At 37.9% G+C, this 14688-nt stretch overlaps 1 protein-coding gene across 1 annotated transcript in view; it reads right to left on the bottom strand.

Moving 5' to 3' along the window:
* Positions 1 to 14688, bottom strand: part of ATAD2B (ATPase family AAA domain containing 2B) — a 74287-nt gene that overhangs the window by 27985 nt on the left and 31614 nt on the right. The window contains exons 16-21 of the mRNA XM_054280122.1: positions 9642 to 9953; positions 5864 to 5996; positions 3755 to 3941; positions 2887 to 3072; positions 2106 to 2241; positions 1598 to 1794 (exon numbers count right to left, since the gene is read on the bottom strand). Of these exons, the coding sequence (XP_054136097.1) occupies positions 1598 to 1794; positions 2106 to 2241; positions 2887 to 3072; positions 3755 to 3941; positions 5864 to 5996; positions 9642 to 9953 (1151 nt within the window). The remainder of the gene's footprint in view (positions 1 to 1597; positions 1795 to 2105; positions 2242 to 2886; positions 3073 to 3754; positions 3942 to 5863; positions 5997 to 9641; positions 9954 to 14688) is intronic.

The following is a 14688-nucleotide window of genomic DNA, read 5'->3' as shown; positions in this document are numbered from 1 at the left end:
AACATTATATATTACATCTCTCTCTCTCTCTCTCTACATATATATATATAGATATATATTATAACATTAATGCATTACTTCAGTAGACAGCAATGTGTCACCTAATTCCTTAAATACAGACATTGAAATTCATATTGACAAACGAAAATGGCAAAAATTCTCTTTTTGTCTCCCTTTATAGAAACATGATAGTATCTGGTTCAGGGATTGGAAAGCTAAGCCACAGGCTTCCTTTTCTTGTTAGCACAGCATCAGAAAATCTTCACTGGAAGCTGTAAATATTGCTACTGCTTTAGTCAAGGAAATTCTTGACTTATCACACAGCAGCATTCTCTGCAATGCAAGTAGGAGTGAAATAAACCTAACACATTTTTTAAGGAAGTCAAGCAGACAAGCTGTTGTAGAAAAAGAAAGGCTAGTCCTGTGCTTAAATGCAGCAGGTGGGACAAAAAGGATTACATTTGATTTCTGCTGCTGTGATATATTAGCGGGGTTCTGGCAAGTCTTCAAATAACAAATTCACATTTTTATTCTCTTCATCTACAAAACATGGACAGTTACTTATTCTTTCTCTATGTGCCCTTATTCATGTAAGTTTAGACCACAAATTCTTGACAGAAAGGAACTACCTACACTACAAGTATGAAGAATTTCCACAATAATGGACCTCCCAGTTTCACAAGAGAAATTAAACCAAGGTACTGCTGAGACCATGCTCATAGTGTAGGTTGCCACATTAAACAGCTCACCAGGTTCTCAAAACCAGTCAGCAATGGAACACTATGGAAAACTCAAATTAAGAGAGGACTGCATCAGCCCATAAAAGATGCGTGTTCCATCCTGCAAGGAATTTACACTCCAAATCTGCTTTTTACAATGCTGGTCTTCTGATGTCCCATATTCATCTTTTAATGTCTTCCAAAAGAGATGTTTCTCTCTTCAGAAGCAATTAGGGATTTCTTTTCAGTTAGTAAGCCTGCAAAGCTTGCAGGGGGCCAGCACCTGATCTCAAAGTCAGACCAAACACAATCCTATTCATACAGCAACCCCTGAAAACAGATTTGCAGATCAAACTGTCTCATCAGTTAGGTGTGTACAGTCCATAATCGACCAGTTAATGCCCTGTAATGTGCTACCATCTGTGATTAATGGCATCCACAAGCATTACTGCTGAAATTATGCAACAACACTATTAATGCTGAATGCATTACAGAACACAGATCACTTTCCCAATATTATCATGTCTATGATTACAATGCTGTAAAAGCTTTCATTAAAGAATTAGATTTGTGGTTTCAAGTATTTCAGAAGCACTGGCAAGGGTAGGAGTGTTGGCATTTTAAAATGCTCATTTCATTTATAAAATGGACAGGAATGCACAAGGTTTTTCCAAAGGTCATTGGCAACAGAACGTGTTCCAAATTCTTGCAGCATGGACGATGAGGCTGTGACTGTACCACCAGCTAACAATCTTAGATTGGACAGATCACGGATCAAACATCTATTTTTCTAATTAATTAAACCATTTCCTTTTTTAAATTTGCATTCTTTTTCTAGTATTTTCAACTTCATTGTTTGCACATTACTGAAACAAGACCTCTTCAATATCCACCGGTTTGCTGAAGATGTTAAAGCGTTTGTCGGTGGCCAGCCTCTTGGTGACATCCCTGAGAAACAGGCGCAGCTCCCGCAGGGTGTTCTCCTCCTGGTCCTCCATGCGCTGCTTCTCCGCCTCCGACAGCTCCCGGGCAGGACACGGCAGGGCGAGAGGGAGAACTTCCAGGGCACGAAGAGCTAGGGAAAAGAACAAGAAATCAGACAATGGAAACGTCAACAGCAGAGTGGGTCTTTGCACGATGCCACTCCAGATTTCATTATATGTATTCAATATGCATCGTGGGTATGTCACTGCATGCTTGACCCCACAGCTCTCCATCTTCAACAACTGTTAACTGTAACTATGAAATTTATTCTGGGTACTGATTAATGCTGTCACATGGTAATTAAACTAACTGTTAATTACCCACACCTCTTTAAAAAGGAAAGTAACACAAAATAAAACATTAGGATCACATTATTATTGGTTTTACTGTAACTTAGTTTACCAGCCTGTTTCCTTCTTGGTGGGGGCATTGCTGCCTCATCAAGGATTAAGCCTTTGAAAAATCGCAATCTGTCTTCTTCACTTGGTCTTTGAATATAAAAAACCTCTTCATACTGGATTCTGAAAATACATTTCAGCTAAAAAAAAAAAAAAGCCATAAGAAAAATGAGCCCCCACTGAAAAACACATGAATAATGACCATATTGTAATACTAGTAACAAACTTTTCCAAATCAGCCACAGGACAGGAGATGGTAAAGTCTACCTAAAGCTGTGCTCACAGCAAAGGGAAAATAAACACTTGTAATTCTCACTGAATTTTCTATAGTAATGAAACTTGCAGTATCCCATGATCCTAACAATGGCCAACACTGCAGTAATAGGAGAGTAAAAAGGGAGAAAAAGAAATCACAGAAAACGTTAAGGAGATAAACCAGGAATCCTCCCCCTATCCAGAGCCTCAGAAAATGTAAAGTTCCAGGTCAGGCCTTTAAACTAAATCTGCATTTAATTATAGTGGAGTCATTTGTCAAAAAGAACAATTGGCATAATGAACAATTTTGTCTTCTCAGGAGAGTGGCATGGAGCTTATGAAAACCAGTAATACAGACATACATCCCTCAATAAGGAAAATTACTAACATTCAGTAATTATTACATTTTATGTCTGACATACTTTAAATTAAGTTAGAAAGTCACTACAGAACAAAATTATTTTACATTATTAAAACATTCAGCAGAGCACAGAACCCCCTATCAATGCCTCCTTCCATGATAAACTTACCTCTTCAGGCAAATCACTAAACATGGACTCAGAGGTAGACAGTAGAAATATAGGTGAGAAAGATGGTATATCTTGCAGCAAAGTTAGGAAAGTAGCTCTCACAGTTTCACTGACAGCTTCCCACCAATCACCAATATGAGGCATGTAAACTATACTTGGTACTGTTCTTCGAGCTTCACGAAAGATCTAATTAAAAGAAACAGTTGTATTTCAACTAAGGAACTAATTGTTACGAGCAGTTGTGAGTAACAAAGTTCTTGCACATTAGAGAATGATTCATATTTGTGGTATTTTCTAAACAAATGTTCCAGCAGAACAGAATTATCTAAAGACTTTTTAAACAAGTGTTTGTGACTCTTAGCTACAGAATTCAATTATTTTATGTCAATGTGCCAAGGAGACTACAAAGCAACTACTTTGTTTTAAATATATATATATATGTTTTAAAAACTTGCTATGACTGAACAATCAAGATGAAAATTAAACTGTTTCACAATTCATGCAATATTCACCAAAAGCTAGTTGGAAATGTAAAACACTTAAAACTAAGCACATGAACCTAGAACCATAGCACACCAATCCATACACAAGTGAATAAAATGAGTATCAAGGCACTGAATAATACCCAGATTAAACTTACTTAGCACTAGGTATGTGATGAGGGGGCAAGTTATGTAGTGAATGTAATTACATTCACTAGTCACTAGAGAGTTCTCCATCACCCTCTAGAGACCTCTTTACTTTAAACAGGAAAATAGAAGGAGCCTATGAAAACCTGGACCTAAAGTTACATTCCAGCTGGCTGCCTTTATATTGATACAAGCAGAATTACATACCTGACTCATTACAGGGGAATCTGAAATCTCACCTGTGCACATGACTCTTCAGGTGTTTTGGCACTGACTGAATAAAGGGCTGGCAGGTCCAGCCTGTGTACAGAGAATTTTTCCAGGGTGTGCAATAGTGCTGGAGCAAGGTGCGAAGTCTGACCTGAACCTCTTTCCCCGGAGAGCAGTAATCTGGGTCTGTAAGAGGTTGGCTGGTGATAAGCTGACCTGCAACAGAACAGTAACAACAGCCAATTAACACACCAGTATTATCAACAGATGGATATATAGGAGATCATTTAGAATCCATTAGACTTTCAGTAATGGGTAATAGCTTCCTACAACAGCCTAAAAGATCAACTAACCTGACTACCCCTGAATACTGCTTCAGGTGCCAATAACTCAAGATTTCTCTTATCTTTGGTTTCACAACCATTTAATTCAAACTCATCTGTGGAAAGCTATGCATATATTAAATTCATTACAATTTTCATTATAACCAGTTTATTTAAAACTAATTCCTTGATCATATAAAAAGACTTATTGAACATCCAGTAAAGACAGCAATTTAATCATTCCAGTTCAGTCCTAACTACTTACATATCTCTTCAGTAGCCTCAGGAATCCCAGGTCAATCCTTTTATCCCTTAAGTGCTGCCCAAGATTTTCAAGACCCAATGAACATTTCAATAGCTTCCTTATTTAAGGAAAAGGACCTGAAGTAGGGTTGAATAACATCACTATGCATTGTGTATTTTAGCCTATTTGTACACTTCTAGTCAATAGACTTCTGCACAGAAGGAAGACTTCAAAGAAAAACTGCAAAGGTAAACTTATTTTTTGGTTTTTTGTTGTTGAGAAGAAACTCGAAGCCTATAGAAGGGGTTTTGGGATTTTGTGTTTGTTTCTTTCTCTTCATGTTTTTGCCCAATTTTATGGACAAATGATACATGAAGAAAAATGCATTAAGTTTTTCCATTAGAAGTCTTTTCTATTTATAGAAAACTGATTATAAAACCAGAAAGTTTTTAATTAATTTGCATTTTCTCTCATTAAGGCGTTTCTATCTGCCCATCAGTGAACTCAGGCAGTGGAACAAGACTTGCTGGTTTTACTTCATGTTAAACATTTTGGGACAGCAATGAACATTGCTGACCTTTAGCTTTCAGTTCTGGTTGTGGTAGTTATACACACAGGTAACTATCAGAAATGCTCAGAAAACAGACTGAGAGAAGCTTACATACTTTGCAAAAATAAACACAGTCTTGAGATTATTTTATTTAAAGACACACATCCATACAAATATATACTGCTATTTTGGGGTTTGGCTTCCCCCTTTCCAACCTTGCAACAAAAGCTTAAATTTAGCATTAGAATACTTAACTATGTCCCTCCAACTTTTTGAACTTTAAGCCTTATTTTTAAGCATAGATATCCACAAATTCTGTTCTGGCATTATGTAGCACAAAAAATTTAGCAGTTTTCCACAAGATGGCTCTACTAAACAGTGCCACTAATGAACTGTTTTTCTAACTTCATTTTCTTTATTCAGCAAACTCCCTGCAGAAACTACCACATAAAGTAGTCTAAAAATATTCTTAACACAAAATCAAGACATTTTAATTATTGTTAATTACTGTAGTAAGTCAAATTTATACAGGAAACACTAATCCAAATTTCACACATATTTTCTAAATTCCTGTTTTCCTGAAACTTTCTATGAAAAACAATGAAAAAAGCACATTAGAAATGCTGAATACAATCATTTTACATGATGCTTCCAAACAGCTGCATACACAGAAGCTCAACCATACTTTGAACCAAGAAAAAGCACACAACCCCTCCAAAATATTTCTACATACATCTCTCTTTTCAGTTCTTAATCTTTCAAATCAAAGTAGTTTGTTAAAATTGAAAATTACTGTTAGCGTCTTTATTCCTAATCTACATATTGAAAAATATTTCGGATTCCAGTGTGTAGGATGTGGCCTTTCCCAAGAACACCCCCACATCTAAAACTCTTGTCTGTGCACACACGTTTCCATTACAGAACACCACTGCAAAGCAAAAGAACAACTTTTTTAGCTCTCCTGATGTAAGAATCTCTTGGGTTTATCTATCTAATTATATGCATTTAGAGAAACACTCACATTGTAAAATGAAGGTAGGGTTTATGTATAGCAGCTGATGACTGTTTCTTTGGTGATCCTGAGTGACAGCTTGTCTCAAAAATTGATGAAGCATTCTCATCTTCACTATCATCTAATATTAGACTTGGTACATCTGTTCCAAGAGATGTATTAATTAGAACTTTATCACTTCTAAGTACAAGTACAACAAACAAGACAAGATATTACAATTTTCTTTGTGTCAATTATAATAAATCCTCAAATGTAGAAGAAATTAGTTAAAACTGTCTAAGTATCAGCCTTCAGAATAATAAGTACTTATTACTACAAAAACCAAAACAAATTAAATACTGTAGAAGTCTAATCATAATTACAATTTTTTTTTTAAACAATCAAGATAAACAACTTCTCAAATACAAAAAAGTTTAACTTGTTATAAAATGCTTCCTTTGGGTTTATTTCACAGCTAGAGGTTTTTCCAAGGATGAAGCTATAAAATTTGTAATTCCTCAGACTACACAGAATTTTGTAATTATTTACGTGTTCCAAGTGTCCAAATTCTCATAGGTACACTTCTTCTAAAATTATTCTCAGCATGACTACCTAGACAATGCATGTTTATGAAGAATTGCTTTCCACCTTCTGATAATCTGCTGAAGAGTATCAAATTACTTTTTATCAAAATCAGTTCAATGCAGTCCATGTTCATATACTATACCTTTGCCTATTTTAATTCCCTTGCTAATATATTAGCACAATCAGCTGTAGCACTTTCTGTACAGACCTTAAAAAATAAAAACTTCAAGGACTCATATTCACAAGACACACTGCAGAGACAAAAAGCTGCAAAAAACAGAGCAACCAGGTAACAGCTAAAAATCACGTACATTATCTCCCAGAGCTGCAATGGGATTAAAAGTTACCTGGTGTGATTTGATAATAGGAAAGAACTGCTGCAAGATCTTATTTGCTCCAGGAAAGGAGCTGAGTTGCTTTTGCCCTATGCCTGGCACTCATTCTCATTTCCACAGGGAAGGAAGTCTGCAGTGATGGGATGATTCAGCTGTGCAGCAGGAGCACTGCAGAGCAAGAAAATGCTCTGCAATGGATGGGCAGCATTCCTGAGAGCAGCCCAGAATCATTGAAGCACACTGCTGCCCAGGACAACCATCAGACATCCCAACAGCAGCTCAAGTTGGCCACAGCCATTTAAGAAAAAGGATTGCTGTGAAATGAAAAGTGTAAAATAGAGAGATCCAAGTATTATTCTCAAATTCCCAAACCACTGCATGACTTGTTCGATTTTCAAGAGGCAATGGCACAGTTCTGGCCACATCACCATGAGCAGACAACCACCACGGGACAAAGGAATCACCTTCAAGGCAGTGCTAAGTGTAAGATGGAGATGCCATCTAAGCCACAGGAAAAACTGTCCCAGTATTCCAGGAAAAATTGTTAAGAGACAACAAAGGTTCCCTTAGCTGGCTGTGGGATGTAAGAAACCAAATTCAGAGCAGGCTGGGCAGGAATGATATTCTGCTGCCATGGGATGGGGATGTGATGCAGTCACCCACCTGACAATCATTCCTCGGGAGCAAAGATTTTCGAAAAAGGCCTGCAGACCCCAGGCAGTGGCCAAAAGCTAATCCAGAGCCAGAAAACATGGCACAGAAGCTGCTGGATATTTAGCTAAAGCTAAGGATGGAGACCTCCAAACCAACTGGACATAGGCCTTCTATCTCTGGGCTCACTAAAACAGACAGTCCCTAAAACAGACAGAATTTCCAGAATACCAAATGCCGACATAGATAAGTCCTATGCTCATGCACTGGACAAAGCTTTCTCTCCCTAAAATACATAAATATTTTAAAAGGTAGCCCATCTTTTAATCCCAAGCATCAAGTTTCTATGACATTCTCTGCTCGAGCATCTGACTCACTGAATTACATGAAAGAGGAATTTTTAGTGAAATGTAGAAAACCTGATGTGCAGATTGTAAGTATAGGTGTATATATGACTGAATTCAAGAACATTTGAAGCCCTATTGTATAATCTACATTTATGTATAATCATTGTACCTCAAAGTGGATTTTTCTGGTTTTAAGAGTCTAAAGCTTGTTATTCCATATTTTCATGGATTTAAGGGGGTAAGAAAAAACTAAATGTTAAAAGAAAACTCAGTTCATGCATCTTCAAAATCAATTATCTACAAACATTTAAAAGTACCCATAGCAGCAAATTATCTAGTAAAACTACTATTTAAATCAACTTAAGCTTCCAAACTCAATTTGTTAGCAGTAATGGGCAATAATAAATAGGAATGCAAAAAATATAACCAAAGAAAATATTGTGAACTTAAAGCAATTCTTCAACAAGAATGGCAATCTCTAAATTGGGTGCAACTAACAGGTTAGCAGTACACAGAGACTTAAGCATCATAAATAACTTTCAGCTGAAGAAGCCCAATAGGATCTAACTGCAGCTGCAAGCCAGCTCATTTCCCTCTACCCACCACCACGTGCTCCCAGGGCCCATCTCTGGCCAACTCCAACACTTGTTAAAATTTCCAGATACCCCGCAGTCAGCAGAAAACACATAAATACATCATTTTTGGATGAGTTTTCTGGCTAAAATGGTTTAACAAAGGACCTGAGGTACTCAAGAAAGTGGAAAGATAGAGCAAAAATGCACAGCTGGGCTGGAGAACTGCAGCAGGCAGCACAAGGATCAGCTTAAGCTGCCTGGGCTGCAGGCTGAAAGCGTGCCCTGGAACAGGAATGAGAGGAAAGTCATGGCTGTCACAGATTTGCTTTATGACTGGGCTGTTTTCAAGTTAATCACACACAAGCCCAAGCACAGTTTACAGAGCTGGGGGGTAAGAATGATCCAAGATACGAACAGTAGACTATATCAGCATAAACAGATTTCAAATCCAAGGTATCTTGTTCAACATTTAACTTCCAAGAAATGACCACAGTAATTATTAAAGTATGTCTCAGAGAAGAGTTGGGTAGAAAAACCCCAGAACCTGTTGACTCATTGCCAGTCAGTCAGTCACAGTCCTTCTTATTCCCTGCCTCCTTGGTGCACCCACACTGCTCCCACTACAGCAGGTTTCTGGCATTCACTGACCCCTTAGTGAGTTGATTTTACTCACTAATTCAGCAAAAAAAGCCAACTTGACAAAACAGCAAATAGTTCTCTACTTGCTAAGCTGACAGAATGAGCTTGGAGGATCAGGAGCAGACCAGGCCAGTTCAGAATGAGCTTGGAGGATCAGGAGCAGACCAGGCCAGTTCAAGGACATAGAAGACTCAGGACTTTCTTCTTGAATCAGCACATGAACATTACATAGGCTCATGCACTAAACACCTGCTGAGCTGTGAGCCCCCCAAAGCTTCTGTACCAGCAGCAAGCAAAGGACTTGGGATAGCTAACCATTGTTGAGGACAGGAGCACCAATTTTAGGTCCTGTTACACTCAGCAACATTGTTTCATCTTTTTTTCCTTGATCTGACCTTTAATTATGCCTATCATTTCTTATATTTAAATTGCAAATTACTTGTGAGTTCTTTTTATGGATGGCCCTCACACCTATGGGACCTTGCTCTGTATAGGTCAGGTCATTAGATTCTACAACAACTTGGAATCAGCAAAAATAATCGTGCAACATCCAAGCAAACAGTACTCACACCCCAACACCACCGAAGGAAACACACACCAGACTTAAGGGTAGGCAGAGAAGCTGAAATCCTTGCAAGTTGAAACAGCATTTGCAAAAGAACCCCACCTCACATACCTTCACTTTTGTCAGCCTGGCTGAACTCAGCATGGGGGAACACTTTGTGCAAGACCTCGAGGAGCTTGCTGAAGGTGCGCTCCAGGAGCGGCCGGATGACGGGGGACAGCGCGTGGCCCGAGGAGGTGACGGCGCGCTGGGAGGCCGGCACGATGTTCTGCATGGCGTGGTAGAAATCCTGCGCGCTCAGAACCACCGAGGAAACGTCCAGCTGCAGCTTCTGGCTGCTCATGTAGATCTGGGGGTAGCGGCGTCTCAGGGCAATCAAGGCAGCCTCAGTGCAAAGTGCTTTTATGTCGGCTCCACAGTACCCTAGTGCACACAGAAACACAGACACCGTCCATGAAACAGCGCTGCTGTGCCACACCTGCAGCAAACATGCATCCAGCTAAAAACAAATCAGGAGTATTGAATTGTCAAGGTCCACAAAGCATCTAACAAAAGGCATCGGGTCATAATCTGATTACAGTGTTGCATATCAAGAAATCAGACATGTTTATAAGGAATGCTAAGAAATTAATTCCACTGGAAGTTGAAATCACCTCCATTTTCACTATATCATTTGGTATATAGTGTATTTCCAGTCCTGGGTTATAGGTCTGTTATTGCTCTTTCTTTCCCCTTCTTTCCCCTTAATATTGTCTAACGTATGTGTGCAATTTTAACCTGCTAGCTCCTCTCCTCCTTTTTTCCTGTAATACCTCCACATGAATATAATCTTTAATAGCAAAGTAATTTTGTTACACTGAACATCACCAAATTTAAACTTTTACAGTCTGAGAAAATGAGCAGTATAAAGAAAAATGTTTCATGAGTAGAATAGGGAAGAGATAGAATCTCTTGTTAAAAAAAGCATTACTCTGAATTCTTGGAAAAATGTTAACTTCTACTATGAAGAGAAATGTTTCAGACTTTTAAGAGTTTCATAACTTTACTAATATAACCAAAGGTTGAAAATAAAATGCATTAAAATTTTAATTTAGCCTATCTTCATAAGTATCTACAGGTGGCTACCTATAATTGCTTAATCATGATTAGTGAAAAACATAGATTAGATAATTATGAAATACAGAGAGACTTAATACCTCTGAGTCTTCTGCAGTACTAATGGTTTGGGGGTTTTCCATGCCTCTGTGTTTTGAGGCACCATAGCTCCATCTTTCAAAAACTGTAGAACAGTATTCCAGTGAGAAAAGTCATTTAGAGAATTAGAGTCACTATAGGAAAATGTGTTGCACTGAGGTACTGCCATATAAAAGTTCATGGGTTTGTAATGAAGTGTTTATAGAAAGTAATTAATCAATTCTTTAGTTAGTTCTCATTCAACTGTTGTTTCACCAGACTTCCTCCTCCTCACAAAGTCTTACATTACTTGCATTTTTTCTACTCTATTTTTCTATTAAAACCAAGGAGGGCAGGTTTAGATTGGCTATTAGGAAGAAATTCTTTACTATAAGGCACTTGAACTGGCTATCCAAAGAGGCTGCAGGTGTCCCATCCTTGGAAGTGTCCAAGGCCAGGCTGGATGCAGCTCTGAGTGACCTGGGATAGTGGAAGGTGTCTCTGTCCATGGCAGGGGATTGGAATGAGATGAGTTTAAGGACCCTCCCAACCCAAAACATTCTGTGATTCTAGGATTGGTCTTTTGGCAGCACCAGGTTGCAGAACTGAGGCGTGCCTTGCTTCTCTCTCTTTAGCCTCTGATGTTCCTTCAGTGCCCCTGGCACATATATTTTCACAAGATCCATACAGAAATAAGAAACAAAGGTAATTCCATATACAGTGTTTAAAAATAAAAAAGGAAGCAATTAATATGGAGGACTGTAGACACTTTTCCATCCCCATCTTTCAGATATATTAATTTGGGGGATAATAATAAAAGATACACACTTTTCAGCTATAAAGGTGACTTAAATTGGACGAGACTTCAAATTGCACCTTTCTTATATATATGTGAAAATAATTTTAAAAAAAGAAAAACAAAAATAAACCCAGATGGACAATCACCATAAATATTGAATAATTCCTGCAATTTTTAAACAAAGCTTTGCAATTTTATAAAAAGGTCAGTAGCTACTCTTGTATAAATTTGGTGAGTCCACATCATGACTGTTACCTAAAACTTATATAGCAATTCACATTCCCAAGCTACCTTGAAATAAATAAAGAATACATTTCAAATATGTTCAGATATATCCACTATATTAATCACTAGACAAATAATTGTTTTCAGCACTGAAGTTATGTTATTTAGCATTCTTTAACTTTCATCTAACATGGAATCAAAACTATACAGGGACACTCCAACCACATGAAACTATTAGACAGTAGCTACTGGCGCATCATTGAAACCAAATCAGGGTTCTAAATTTTGCATTGTTCTTCAGGTATCAGGTGTCAAGTTCCCATTTAAATTGGTCCACTTCTCATCCAAAAACCACACTAGATTAAACAAAAAATGAGTGAGGGGAGTACTAAACCAAAGCTTAAATCAAAGATATGCTGAAGACAGGCAGCACCCTGAATGCCTGCCACCTTAGAAGCTAGTTTAATATCTTTGTGAAAAGATCAGCAGCTCAGTAGCCAGCTCCTTCCCAACTTTTCTATTAACAAATGCTGTAACATCACTTTCTAATAGTCATTTTAATCACCGCTTGTACATCTCCAAAGAATTGCAAAATTAGGAAATAATAGCCTGTAGCCTATTTTTAAAATTAAATTCTCAGGTGATCAGATACACAATTAGTCTCCATTTCTACCTCTCATTTCTCAGGAGCAATTACATTTGAAGACTAATAATTGGTGTCTCTTTTCGAGGGACTCTCTTGTGCATACAGTACATCCATTTCAGTGACAAGAAAACTGCAAAAATCCTGTACCTTGAGAAACATTAAAGAGCTTTTTATTGCTAAGAAGCAAATGCACACTGATTAAACAGAAGAAAAACATAAGTGAAGTATTGTCAAAACAAAATAAAATGTATCATGCCAACAGTAAATAACCTGATGCAGATTGTACCCAAATTGACACTGTAATATAAACTCAGGGTTCAGTGCATTTGCTTCCATTTTTAAAGCATCTCAGGAAAGATGTTCAATTTGCCAAGTAAAAGGTACTGGCACACCTCAACTTAGAACAAAATGAGGATTCCTGTCAAGTAGCCCATTTTCTTCTACCCAGCACCATCAAACTCTGCTGAACGTTTCTGAAGTACACCTTTCAAAGAGCAGGACGGCAAATAAGTGGATTCCTACATAGGTTTCCAAAGAATACACTTTGATCACCAAAATTTTCCAGCCACCTCTACTGTGCAGAAATTGTGCCCTCTTTAAAATGTCTTCTGCCTAAAACCCACCCTAAACCAACAACAAAGTGCTACTGAACAGGGTGAAGCATTTAGGTGAACAATTTTGACACTTCTTCCACTTCATGTTGTGCAACTCCCTACAAAACTCTCAAAATGACTGCAGGGGAAAAGAGTTAGCAAACAACTCAGCAAGATGACAGAGATGAAAAATAACTACAAGGTTTATTTTAAAGAACTGTGAAACACAGGAATGCTAATGCCAAAATCTCCCCCACCATCATTACATGAGGATGGGAATGAAAAATCTAAATGGTATCATTTTACCACAAAACACTCCTGCAATAATAAGCACAGAGTATTTTTAACAAGCATTTTCAGCAGAATAGTTTGTTTCTTTGTAATTCCATTAAATAACATTATTTTAATAACCCTTACTACATTGTAAAAAGATTCATCCACAAAATGCCAGATGGAGGAATTCACACTTTTTCAGTTGCTAGTATGTTTTGTTTCCTGCAAGACTGAGTTTATAGGTAAGTCTCTCTAGCTATAGAAAGTTACCATTCCAAACAAGGGAATAAGAACGAGAGATAAGATGGGATTTATAAAGTTAAGAGTATCTGGGACCCATCTCCAGTAAAGAGAAAAAACATAGTAATTATGTGTATTTACTGAAAGTACTAACAGGACAGAAGTGTGTGGTCTTCTGAGCAATGCTGTGCTCTCCCCAAACTGCTTCGTCTCACACACACTGCAGTCACGAGGCCATTCAGGGAAGTGGAGTCTTTAATCCTCACATACACAGAAATCCACTAAAAGGTTGTAATCCCTAACACCTGGGACAAAAATCAACCCTCAGGAAATAACCTATTTTTTGCAAGTCCTGGGGCTTTTCCCTTCCAATTTCCTTCTAATTACACCCCTGGATCGTAAGGAGTTCTGAGTTGCACATACACCTGCTTCCCAAAAGGCATTTGCTTTGGGAGTATTTCAGCAGTTTTCTTCATTAGGATCCAAAAGCTTGGAGTTAAGTGTTGCCAAGTCTGATGAACTGGAGAGAGGTATCAACCATGCTGTGCCAAAAGCTTGCCAAGTCTAGGCAGCTTTTACGTGGGGAAGAGAGGGTGTTGTTTTTTGGGGAGGAAGATTGTTTGTTTGTTTTTAAAGAAAACTTGTGCACAAGAGAAATATCAGACTGGTATAAACTGTATCACAGACATACATCTGTGCCAATGAGTCCCATTGGTAATGGCCACAAAGAATCTGAAAAAGTCTGTTTAAATCTTTGTTGCAGATTTCACATACAGAAACGATGAGGCATTCTCAAGGTGATGAAGATACACCAGTCTTACTTCAGCTGTTTTGAAAAGACTTTGTAATACTTCAAAGATTTTCATCTTGGATGTATGGAAACACTTAAATTCCAAGATACAGACTGGAGACTGTCAAGTGTGCAGTAGCCGGAGAGCAAGAAAGCCAAGGAAAACAGAAAAGGATGTTTCTTTTTGTTAGCTGACTTCCACAGAACTGACAGGCTTTATGGAGCACAAAGAATGTCTTCCAGCCAAATGTACAAATGGCTTTCCCTATTGTCTAAAATTTTAAAATACTGTGTTCTCAGTGAAAAAAGATGCTGAATTTTTAAAGAAACATTTGTGGGTTTTTCCCACCTATTCCCCTCTCTCCCACTAAGCAGCACCACACGTTTGCACAATTCAAGCAGAATTTACATGAAAGGGG

This window comes from Melozone crissalis, unplaced genomic scaffold (genome assembly GCF_028551555.1).
Source record: "Melozone crissalis strain CALT ecotype California unplaced genomic scaffold, PUWL_Pcris_2 ptg000027l_1, whole genome shotgun sequence".
NCBI classification, from domain to species: Eukaryota; Metazoa; Chordata; class Aves; order Passeriformes; family Passerellidae; genus Melozone; species Melozone crissalis.
The sequence above is the reverse complement of the archived record's forward strand: the minus strand, read 5'-3'. Positions and strand labels throughout refer to the sequence as shown.